The 12,007-nt window shown below is 44.5% G+C and overlaps 1 protein-coding gene across 1 annotated transcript in view; it reads left to right on the plus strand.

Annotated features, from left to right (window-relative positions):
• The first annotated feature begins 481 nt into the window (after nt 1–481).
• Nucleotides 482–12,007, plus strand: part of arhgap29a (Rho GTPase activating protein 29a) — a 32,803-nt gene continuing 21,277 nt past the window's right edge. The window contains exons 1-2 of the mRNA XM_079181292.1: nt 482–723; nt 1,881–2,287. Of these exons, the coding sequence (XP_079037418.1) occupies nt 1,981–2,287 (307 nt within the window). The 5' untranslated portion in view covers nt 482–723; nt 1,881–1,980. The remainder of the gene's footprint in view (nt 724–1,880; nt 2,288–12,007) is intronic.

Here is a 12,007-nt window from a genome sequence, read left to right on the forward strand (position 1 = left end):
CTGCTCAAAAGAAACGCAGTACAGGCGGCAGAGCGGCGCAAACTGTGGCTGCAGCACAGACTTGCTATTCAAGCAGTCCTCTATATAAATCTGCAGGGATTTACAACCAAGGCAAACAACTGCCTGCAGCCTCTGTGGCCATAGTGCACTCATCTCTATCTCTGTAAGGTAAAGTACATGCTGACCAGGCTACTAAATGCATATTATTGTCGGCTCTCTTTCAGTGAATTGCCGATATTTAATCGTTCACACATCTCAGGTTGGTCGAATAGAGTTTCTGACATTCTTATATCGACACATTGGCATGCAGCGTGTTGCTGTAAGTTTATTTTTGAAAGGCATAACCGGATGTTCAATGCTGTATTGAGGGCTGCTTGACACTTTAAAACGCCGGACACCTGTTGTTAAGAGAGGACGTCGCACGAAATCTCCAACACACACACACACACACACGCACGCACACACACGCACACACACTCTCTCACACCACACACACAGAGTCAGAGTTACCAATCACAAGTTACCCCCGACATCACATGGAGAGAGGAGGCGATTCAACCCGGTGGAGCCGAGCAGGACAGTGAGGGGTTTTGGGATACGGCTGGGAGAGATAAGGATAGCGCAGTGGTTGTGGAATAAATTTGTATTTTTCAAGACTGGCCAGCGGACAGTTTCAAGCATCAGGATTTCTTTCGGCTGAGATGTTTCAGGATCCGACTGCAGGTGTGTAATTCTGTCTGATCATTTGCAACATTTGTTTCTGTTGCTACAAAACAAATCGCTGTTGACGGGAGGACAGAGATGTTCCTATAGTCGGTGTAAGTCAGCTACGTTACGTAGGCTGGTGTTACTTTTTACACCAGAACTCCGTCCACATTTAGTAGCCTAAAGTAACTTCAGTGCTGCCTTTATAGAAATATATACTTGTTCTTGAGGGGAATTAGTTAAAAACGTTGCTTTCCTCTTAACGCAACATTTCGGCATTAACTTAAATACACGACGCATGTGTTTCTACCACAAAAAGCCCAACTTTAAGGTTGTTCCTCGAGTCCGAGCTGAGTGAAACACGGACGGTAACGTTAACTGAGATCCAGCAGTCAGACTGGTTGCAAAACTCGGATATTTCATGACAAGAAGCGCTGCTTGGTAGAATGTGATGATGCCGAATTAACTAGCCGACCTTAATGACCCTGCAGGTTTTAATGGGGATTAAGTTCGTCTCTTTGTATTCAACAATAAGCAAGAAATCATCCCGTTTGGGGATTTTTAACCCGCAGTGTCGCGTTCTCTATTTAACGTTACCTGTGCGCGCGGGGAGGTGCGCTGAGACTCAGAGTGGTGGAGATGGGAAAATGCATTTAAGTCGTTTTATCTGCTGTGTTTTTCATCTAGCTCTATAGAAACATAGATTTTTGCCAACGAATGTTTGGCTTGTATTTGAAATATGATCGAATTAAAGTGCAGACCATGTTTTCATCATTTGTATCATTAAACAAGGCCACATAGACTTTAGATCAATACAATATGAATGCTTCAAATGTATGTCCTAATAGAATATGTTCTGTATTCATAGGCCGAGTGTAACTGATGTGACTCCACTTTTTATTTTAGGTAAATCACAGTTAAAGACTGGTTCGCTCTGTCAGGTTATGTTTGGGGTTGTAATTGGTATCATTATTGTATTAAGATCAAGAATGCTGGGACTTGTTTAACAACTACTTGACTGTATTACCTCACACATTGTTCAGAACACAACACTGCGTCAGAGGTGTGTGTGAGCAGGATGATGAGCAGTCCAGCTGTGCTCGTCCTGCTAAAAACACATCTGGTGACGCGTCACGCCTGATGCAGTCAGTAATGGTCTTCTCTCTCTTTGGCAGACGCCTTCATCCCTGTTGTGGTGCAGTGCTGGGTCTGAGAACGGGAGCTGAACTGCAGGATAACAGTCTCCAGGCCTAAGGGCCCCTGGACCAACAAGACATGCTGGCTGCCATGCTGCGCCAGAGTTCTGGTGGAGGATCAGGAGGAGGAGGCGGCGGCAGCAACAGCGACGGGGGTGGTGGTGGTGGTGGTGGTGGTGGAACCAAACTATCTCTAGGCTTCTCCCGTCTCTCCAACTCCAGCTTGGGTTCGGCAGGCCCCGCCAGGGTCTCCAAGGGGAGCTCGGACAGCCCGGACAGCCCAGATGTCCCCGCCTCGGACCCGATCTATATCATGCAGCTGGTCAGCGATGTGCGCAAGTTCGCTGACGTGCTTCTACAACTCAAAGAAGTTTTCAACTCCAAAGGTATGTTTTTAAAGAGTTAACGCTGGCATTAAGGCGACTGTGGCAAACGTCCACACAGCTTTATGTTCTAGTCTGTTATTTGCTCTTTCTGCTGATGAGAAAAAGAGGCCAACACAACATGCTCCTCTAACCAATCCCTTCAGTTCTATTCACACTAATAGATAAATACTAACCGCTGCCTATTAGATAATTACACCTGGTAGGGCCTCCGCATGTAACGTCCTAAATTCTTCTTTCCCTGTTGCTTGTGATGACATGAACACACCAGTGTGGTTAAACCCCGCCCTCTCTGCTTTGTAGTTATTATTTCTGACTCATAAATAAGATGTGTACTTCTCTCACAATCTGAGCTTGTGGCAGTGTAGAGGAGGGAAAAACGGGGTTATACTGTGAGCACAGCCAAAAAGGGATTTCTAACGGGACACAGCTGCCGGTCAGCTCTTGTGTACACACTGTTGCTTTCAGCACAATGTACACAGTCTCAGGTCTATCTACCTGGTTTGTCCCGCTGCGTCCTTGGCTGAGCGGTCAGTCAACCGGCCTTATCTCCCTTTTTAGTTTGGTTCTTTTTCCCTCCGTGTTTCTATCCGCACTGTAAAAAAAAACAACAAATACAAACATTTACGAAGTCTCTCTAAAAGCTATTAACGGAGGATTTGATAAATTACTACACGGTAAGGATTTTCAATATTCTGGTGAGCTTTGTCTGGTCAGCGTAGGCCGATCAGAGTAAATTACCCTGAAAAGACATTTTAATGTGACATGATAAGGATTTTTTACACTGTGTAAAAGAATCCATGCGCTCTCTTTGAAATGTTCAAAACTACACGGAAGCCTCATTAAACAGCAGCAGGAACATTTAACTCCCGAAGCTTTTTTCGACAGAATAAAACCCCCTCTAAGGCGGTGACTAATAGGCTTCTCCTCATCAGTGATGAAGTCACTTCCAAACCGTAGTGGAGTTTAGAGACGTACTCATGTCTGTGCGGCGGTTTATGTTTGTGTGGGTGAGTATCACATTCCTGAATTTGCATGTTCAGCGTTTGGCTTTTGGATCAGACCCAGATCTGTTAATCCCCAGACCTGGTAAGGCAGGTCTAAATAAGAAGAGGTGAAGATGCATGCGGTGCTGGTGTTACCTTTTTCTTATCCCCCCCCCATTACCACCGCGCCATGACTCCCAAAGCCCTGAAAGAAGAAGGAATCCCAGGCTTTTGTTTTTTGTCTGGAGAGGTCAGTAAAGGTGCTTGACCTGGCTGGACTCGTCGGCATTACAAAGAATAGGACTTTCTTTTTCTTTTTTTTTTAAGCTCGAGAGACTTTTCAGTGACCTGTCAGCACGCCAAGGATCAAAGCGGCAAGTCATCATGTGCAAGAGATCCACGTCTGCAGCTTTATGGAACAGAAGCAGGCTTGATCTAAGCAAGAAGCTTTCCCGCCTCCACATTTTCCGTTTCAGACTTAGTCGAGGGTTAACGAACCGCAGATACAGTTGCTTTTTCGGTCTGTTCAACGTGATCAACACCAAAGCATGCACACACAGGTTGTTGTTATGTGCCAAGGCTGCATAGCTGTCATACTAGACACTTTGCCCTCGCTGCTTGTCACTAAGAAACCGGTTTTATAATCTTTGTCCTCTCCAAATAACAATTGCATAGAGCTTAAGAACGCCATCCCTTAAATGGGCAAAAAAAAAGAAAGAACTCAAGACAACAGTTCAGCGACTGTCTGCTGTACACAATTACGTGTACGCTCAAGCTCAATTATGCAAATGCGGTGGCTGAGATGCCGACACATGATTGTAAGAGTATTCCCATTACCGGGCTTATTTTGGCTAAATACAGGAAAGGGCAGATTTGGGGAAATAGGCTGATTACGTTGTAGAAAACAGATCCGTCTGCTATTGAGGAAAGCAGCAAAGAGACCATTGTGTCTCCAAGGAATTTCAAACGGCACAGGGGGGAAAAAAAACAAAGTTGAGGAGACTGTTTGACAAATCTGGGATTTTGACATTGGGACACACTTGATCCCATGCAGACCTCGTATTGAGATCTGTGGATTTCATTTTTTTTGTCGGCCGTATCGAGGAGGTTTGTGCTTGTCGTCAATAAGCATCTTCAAAGTGTCATTGTTGAGGGATAACCCTCTCGGGCTTCAGCAGAGCTTGCTAACAGATTGTTGGGAGTCACTGACTTGTGCTGTGATTGGATGTGATTTAAATCCCCCCTCTAATTTATGACCGTATTGTCTCTGCAGCGCCTCACAATAGCTCAAACCTCTCATTACCCTGGCCGCTCACCGAACCCTGCCTCTTTTTCTTTTTTTTTTTTACAACGCAGGGCCAATAGTCAAGCGCAATATTCAGCTTAGAGCCTTGTACCCTTTGCAACAGTGCCTGCATTCACGGTCAGCGATGTGAGTCAGACACCCATTGTCCCAGGCATCGGCAGACTAGCATGCTGCTGCTATCCGCCAGCTTTTGCAGAAATGATACTTTCCCAAGTCAAGAATAGCTGTGGACTGTGGGATTCCTCCCTGGGGGGGGGGGGGCAGCAATGAACATCAACCTTAAATGGCTATTATAGTACTGTTGCTGCTCATTTGTGGTTGGAGGCAATGACGCATGACTGGATATTTCCTCTTTTTTTTGTGTGTTCCCTGAGAGGAAATTGTTTATGCGCTTTCAGTGTTGTCCGCCCAGCGTTTCCCAGATATTTGTGTTCTTCCTTGATGTGACCGTGACCTTGTGTGGAGGGGGATTATTATTTTGAAGATTGGTCTTAGCTGAGGGTCACAGAGGAGACCAGACGAGCCGTGGAGCTGGTCCCTCTGTGGCTTTTGTGTTTTGGCGGTGAATGAGTCCTCTGAAGCACCTCCCTCATAAGATTAGCGGAGTAAACATCTGGCCCCGGCGTGACCCCGTTCAACGTCGTCTAGTTTGGGACTGAGGTTGTGTTGTTGTTGCTGTTCGACTGGAACAGGTGTGTCACCGGTGCTTTCATTGCCAAACAGAATGATGCCCAATTTTGTGCGTAAGCTGCTTAGGAATGAACACGGCACCAATAAAGGTGGACAGGGTGTTTCAGCCGTATTATTACAGGATATTGATATCAAGTTGAAACAGGTCCGATGTGTGACATTCTTCTCAGGTTTTTTTCAATTATTATTATTATTATTTTTGTAATAACATAATGCTATTCCTGTTTTTACTCTTAAATTTGCATATACACAACCACAGTTCCTTCTACCTCCCTCGTCTCACAAATTCCTAAATATTGTGCAATCCCACCAGGCCTACATCACAGGAAGTGTGGCTGTGGAATAAGCATGCACGGAAGCAAGGCTCCATCACAGCTCCATCATCATTACTCACAGTTTTAATTTGTCAGCGTTAATGTATGACTCGTACTTCTATCAGCTGTGTGTTTTTACTTTGAGTCACAGCGCACTGACTCACAAGTGTCACCAGTGGATTCTGGGTTTTAATGATTTACAGGTTTCTACTAAAAACGGTTCGCAGGTGTCGCGTAACGTTCTTCACTGTAATGCACCTGACCACTCGCTGAGCTACAACTTTATGGCAGAGAGCCCAAAATGTTTTTTTTTTTTTTTTTTTCTTAATCTTCGGGTCATTGGCAGTAAAGAAAATGGTACAATGGTTGCATTGATGTTAAACTTTAGTTGCATTTTTGGCTTCGTTGTTGTGGCTTTTGTTGAAATGTGCTGTGGGAAATAAGCGCTTTTTCTCTTTTTGGAAGCCTGTTGAGTATTCTTGCAAAGATGCTAAAGCTTTGTGGGAAAGTGATTCTGGTCTGGGTCCTCTGAGAGAATGCCTAAATGCTATTTTAGCGATTTGTATCCTAAATCACCCCTTGTGAAATACCAGCCTAAAATTAGCCCCGCTTGGGCTTTTCACTAACCATTCCAGGCCTTCTTAATGGCTGTAACTGTGCTCTGTTTAGACAGTCTGTCCCACTGGTCCTGGGATCCACTGTAAAGCACTGCAAGCTTCTTCTTTCCTCCAAAAAGTTCCTTTTATGGTTCTTTTACTGCGCCCGTATTTAAAGCCTCCTGTAAATTACCTCAAGCACAAGACAACTAGCCTTCCTTACTTTTAAAGTCTTCTCTTGAAGATCAAGTTACATTGGTTTTTTTTGGAAGTCTTGATTTAATCATACTCTGTACACTTATCCAGCCAACTAAGCAGCCTAACAGGATTTATTACATTACCTTAATTGTTTTTGGGTGATCTATGTTTAAAAGCACAGCTATTGTCTTAACATTAGTTGATGGCATGCTAGGGTTAGATCTTTGGATTGCTGCCGCCTGGGATTAAAGTGCAGAGTGTTGTGACATATGGCAGGTCCATTTAATCCCCTCTGACTGAGGAAAGAAACCATGAAATCATAAACTGTAGCTGAAAATCTTTCTTGTAGCAATGCACAATGCGCGCAATCATGTCACACCGCATACAGGTGGCAGAACCATGTTGACTTGTCAAGTTTAATTGCCCGACTGCACTCGAAGATTTGCACGTTGTTTTCAAGTTGTAACCCAAGTGAGCTCCCTCTCTGTGTGTTTCTCTCCTTCCTTCCCTCGGGTAAGATTTACGGTTATGGCCACTGTTTTTTTTTTTTTTTTTTTGCTGGGACAGCTTTGTTCCAGGAGGCTGTCGATGTCTGCCCCGCACTAAAATAAAGCTTCAGGATTCCCACACTACAAATGAGAAGCCAAGGATTGGGAGGCTCTGATGAGGGGCTGTACTTTCAAAACTCAGTACTGGAGGCTTCTGTGAAGTAACAGGGATGTTGAATATGGAAGCATTCTCAGATAGGTTGTGTGATCAGAAGACCTCCCCTCTTCCTCCTCGGATTAAGGCTTTGAAACGAAGATGGCAAATTTATCCTCTGAATAAGATTAAATAGCCCTTGGATCTGTAGCCTCTATCCCTGCATTGGATTAAAGTCCTCTAGGATTAGACAAGGCCGCCTTTATTTGACATCCTGCACTTTTAAACTGTGGTGCAAATCATACATTAATTTGATTTAGAAACATCCAGTGGTAGGGATGCAACGTTTATGACATGTCCGTAATTTACTTTTGGCAATGTTTGTGATTTTTGATAACTCATTTATCATTAAGATCTCAAAACATACAAATATTTTCTTGTATGTTGTTGAAACAAAGCTAGATTATTTGAATCTTAAATCAAACTAACTACTAGCTACTCTGACTCTTGTTCTGCCAACTGGCCATCCCAGATTAGGTTTTAGTAGAAGATGCACATGTTTCTGTATATAAAGTAGAGGACACTAAACATGCATTGCGACCCATTCTAAGATCTGCAAAAGTGATGTAGAGCACAAATCCCTATATCAAGAAGCAAAAACATGGGCTGCCCTGAGCTTCTTATGTTCATGCGTTTTGTTATGTAAGAGCATATCCATGTGGTGAGAGGTAAGTCCACTGTCTATTCACTATAACTGTGTCTTTGGTGAGTCAGCTTCGCAGGGGAGAATTTGTGCAGAAGAGTCATCAGCCATAGTAAACTGGTTAGATGGCGTATGTGATGTTGTTTTTGTCAGTTTCAGCATGTCACTGAGGTAAGTAATGGGGATTATCATGCTCATATCATATGGAAAACCACCCGGCCAACCAACACAGACACTAGTTTAACTGTGTTTACTCTGGTCATGACACAAGCATCCCAGCCTCTGTATTCGCTGGGGTTGGAGTGAGATTTTGGTAAATAGTTTGTAATCTGTTGTGTAGCGAGGGGCTATTCTGAGCATAATTGGCCTTGTTTTTCACCAGAGCCAACCTTAGGGCATGCTTGCATGTGCCCGGGGCAGCTCCATGCTGTGTACAGCTCATAACTCGTTAAAGACCAGTGGAGCTGATGGGGAGGAGAGGAGGATAACCAACCGCTGTCTTTGTCCACAACATTCTGTAAGTTTAGGAACCCAGTTGCTGTGCTCAGTGAAAGGAACCGAGTCCCTGTTTGATGTGGAGGTAGGCAGACTGAGCGTGAAGCAGAGCCAGGACCAATTGGAGTCTGTCCTATCCTGTGAGACTCAAATTAGGCCCCATTGGGGTGTAGAAAGGGCAAGGGAGGAAAGTGGACCTATTGGGGTGTGATTGAACTTGCCTTGTCACTCTCTTGAATCTGCTTCTCCGGACTGATTATGGCTTCCTGGAACAAACCGTGTCTTTTCATCTAACCAATTGTGAGGATAGAATGTAGGAGCTTCTCCATCTGCATATTTCATAACTAGCAATGAATGGAGAAAGGGCTCATATATGCAGGAGGCCACATGGCTTTAGATGTTTAGTCCCTTTCACAGGACTAGCGGGCGTCAATCAGCAGTGCCTCCTCATCCCTGAATACCTTCACTCCCATGTAAGGCCATTGTCTGCTCAAGCTGTTTTAATTGTAACCATGGTACGAAACAAAACAGTGCCATGTGCACTAGTTTTTCTTGAATTCTTCATATTATTCTTTATCTTCCAACTGAACCCATCCTTAAAATGCTATCCCAAATTCTGTCCCAATTCCCTTCTTATGAATATTTTACCAAATCAAATGCCTTGACAGTTATGAGAGTAAGTTTTTCTCGTGCAAGCTTTCAATGACACAAAGCCAATTCTCTCAGGATTAGGATGCAAGTAAAGTTAAACAGTGTCCTCTTGTTCTCAATGCTGTGTTTGTCCCCCCCCCCAACCTCAGCCCCCTCACCTCCCAGTTCTGCCTTTTGACAGGTATACTAAAGGGGCTCATCTTTGTACTTGGTGGACAGCTTTAGCACCTCCCACCTCTCTGGCCTGCTGATGTTCCTTTGCCTGCATTACACATCTTGGGGAGCAACTGTAGTCTCTTCAGCCTAATGCCTGACCAGTTTGGCTAGCAGCTCGAGGTTCAACGGTGGGGGGGGATTTGCAGTTTCTCTTAAAGAAAGCATAGTTGGAATGCCAACCTTCAGAGCTTTGCATCAACAGTAGGCGCGGTGATGGTGGTGGTGAAGGTGGTGATGTGGGGGGATATCCAGAGAGAGAGGTTGCCTGTCTTTCCTCACTGTGACAGACAGTTCCAAAGAGAAATGAAAGAGGGGGGAAAACAAATTATTCACTCCGCACTGGGTATCTCATTTATATGCAAAAAACTAAAGAGAGAAATATCCGAGGGTAAACGTGTCTGTTGACTAGAAAGAGATCTTGGAACATTTTGCCTGGCCACCCTTGGATTTAAGGATGATTGTCAATTGGTTATTGGATCTTTATTACTGAATTTTGCAACGTGTCGTTATATCTTGTGTTCCTCTCTCGCAGTCAAACTTAATGTCACAGCATTTCCTAAATTGAGCCTCCATTATGCATCATTTTTCATTTACTTTTGGTCCTCTGAGCTAACGGCTAACAAGCCTCACAAAGGCAGTAGCCTGCAGAGTGGGAACATAAAAGCCCCCCACCTAGGTGGAAGGTGCTGTGTGTCTAGCCTGGGGCTCTTTTTTTAAACACCAGCTCTTTGTGCATGCAGTCATGGGAAAAAGAGCTTCAAAGGTGAAACAACAGGGAATGCTTCGGCATGAGCATAGAAGTCTGGGAAGGCAAAGTTCTCCTGCCTTTTACCAGCTGCATGTAATCTGCTAATCCGTCGAGTGGACCGCCGGTGGTCTGTCGACAGAGGTGGACCAGGGCCACTGACCACAGGAAGTATGTTGGAGGAGGAGGATATCGAGGGATGTATGGGCCACCCATTGCAGTGACCCTGCCCAAGTGTTAAAGGTTAAGTGGACTCATTTTGAGAGACCCACTTATAGTCAGGACAATAGGTCAAATCTGGACTGAAACAATAAGGAATCTTTTAGCAACGCACATAAATACCTTATTAAAGATGCAGTACTGGTGATTGGGTAATATGAAAGAATGTGGCATTTCACCCTAGCCCATTGAAGAAGAATCCATTTGAACAAAGCAAAGGTTATTGAGTCACGTAGTGATTGATTGAAACATTTGGTTGCTTGTCTTTTGAAGAAGGGGGCAAGTCTCAAAGGAGCCCCTTGAAACCTAGCCATACCACAGCTTTTGATGAATGCACAATTTCTTTGAAACAACTGCCACTAGAGAATTTTAGTTGGTTATTTAGGGGTGAGTAGCTGGAATGTCCAGCTGTGGTCTGACTCAATAGGACACATTGAGAGGTTTTGATTGACATTGGTCATGGCTAGCCTGTCCAACATCCTATTTAGCCCCCTCTGCCATGAACCGCTTACATTTGATCGGACCTCTGCAGACCCAGTTGTGACATGTTTAGTGATTTCACACTTGCTTTGTGAAAATAAGCACCCCTCCGTTCCCTCAAATGTTTTGAAGCATAGATAATACATTGCTCCCATGATTTGCAATGCATGACTGAGCATAGCTAGGGCCAGAGCAAAAGGAATGTTGCCAAGTCATATTGTGTCAGAACCTAGTTGAAGTTTTGTGCTTCAAAGAATCAAGTCAGTGTTGCTAAGTCTCCAAACTGAGACATTTCCTCATGTTGCACATCAACAAAAAGCAACGGCATCTTTTTTAGCATTGATGGCCTTGCGCAATAACAAACTATATTTCTTATATGGTAGTCTACACCTTGTGGGCAGTTGTTAAGTGTTACAAACCTTTTCACATTGAATGCTTGGGTCTAATATACTTTGTTATATTTTGTCCTTGCCTAAATACCAACAAAACACAACCATTGAACAAACCAACAGTGTAGAGACTCGATGCAAAAAACAACAACAACCATGCAGGTTAATATTGGACCTGGAGAAAGGCTTGTACTTGGGTGAGATACCAAATATATCATTTTACATTTATAACACTCTAGTGGCCTGTCGGTCAGCGGTCAAGAATATAGAGCTAGAGAATAGTACTACGGCTCCAGGTTTCATGCTCTCCAACACCGCCTCCCCACTTACTGCATAGACTAAATCAACTATCGTGAGTCTACGGCCTTATCTTTGTATATGTGTAGCTCCATAACATTTAACTGTTGGAGAGTCTCTGCTCCAGAAGAGCATCACAATGTTTTGGTATTGAGGTGTCATCTCGATGGTGAGTGATCCGACAATGTTTTCATTATGGATCCCCCTCCACCCCTCGCTCCTGCAACTCCCGTCCCCACTCCCAAACAAGAGGCTGGAATGTTGGGTTTCCATGACGCTAATGAAGTAAAAACCTGGCAATGTCTTACTGGCAGCCCCAGAGCAGCTCCTGATCCGCGGCCTCCTTCTCATCAGGTCTGATCCCTCTGTAGCCTTCATTCACCAGGGCTTATTATGCCCAGGAATGTCTCTCACTCGCTCCTTCTCTCATAACCCCCACTAGAGCAGGGATGTGGGGTGCAGGGGTAAATTTGGGACAAATCCCAAGGGAGCGTACTACCCCAAATACCCCCCCCCCCCCCCCCCCCCCCACACACACCCCCCAATACCAACCAAAACTCCTCCCCTATCACTCCGACCACTAACCATCACACATGGACAAAGATGCACACAAACACACACACTCCAATCCCTCTTTCCCGTGAAAAGTGAAAAGCTGCCGTTGTGATTTATTGTTCCATAAATGCTTCATGTGGCAGGCCCATGAGGCGACCAGCCCACTGTTTGCTAGTGGACCCAGGGACAATAGTGAGTTTTCGGCACTTAAAACAGGTCTTCATGCAAAACTCAGTGGTCT

This window comes from Pholis gunnellus, assembly GCF_910591455.1.
Source record: "Pholis gunnellus genome assembly, chromosome: 20".
NCBI lineage: Eukaryota > Metazoa > Chordata > Actinopteri > Perciformes > Pholidae > Pholis > Pholis gunnellus.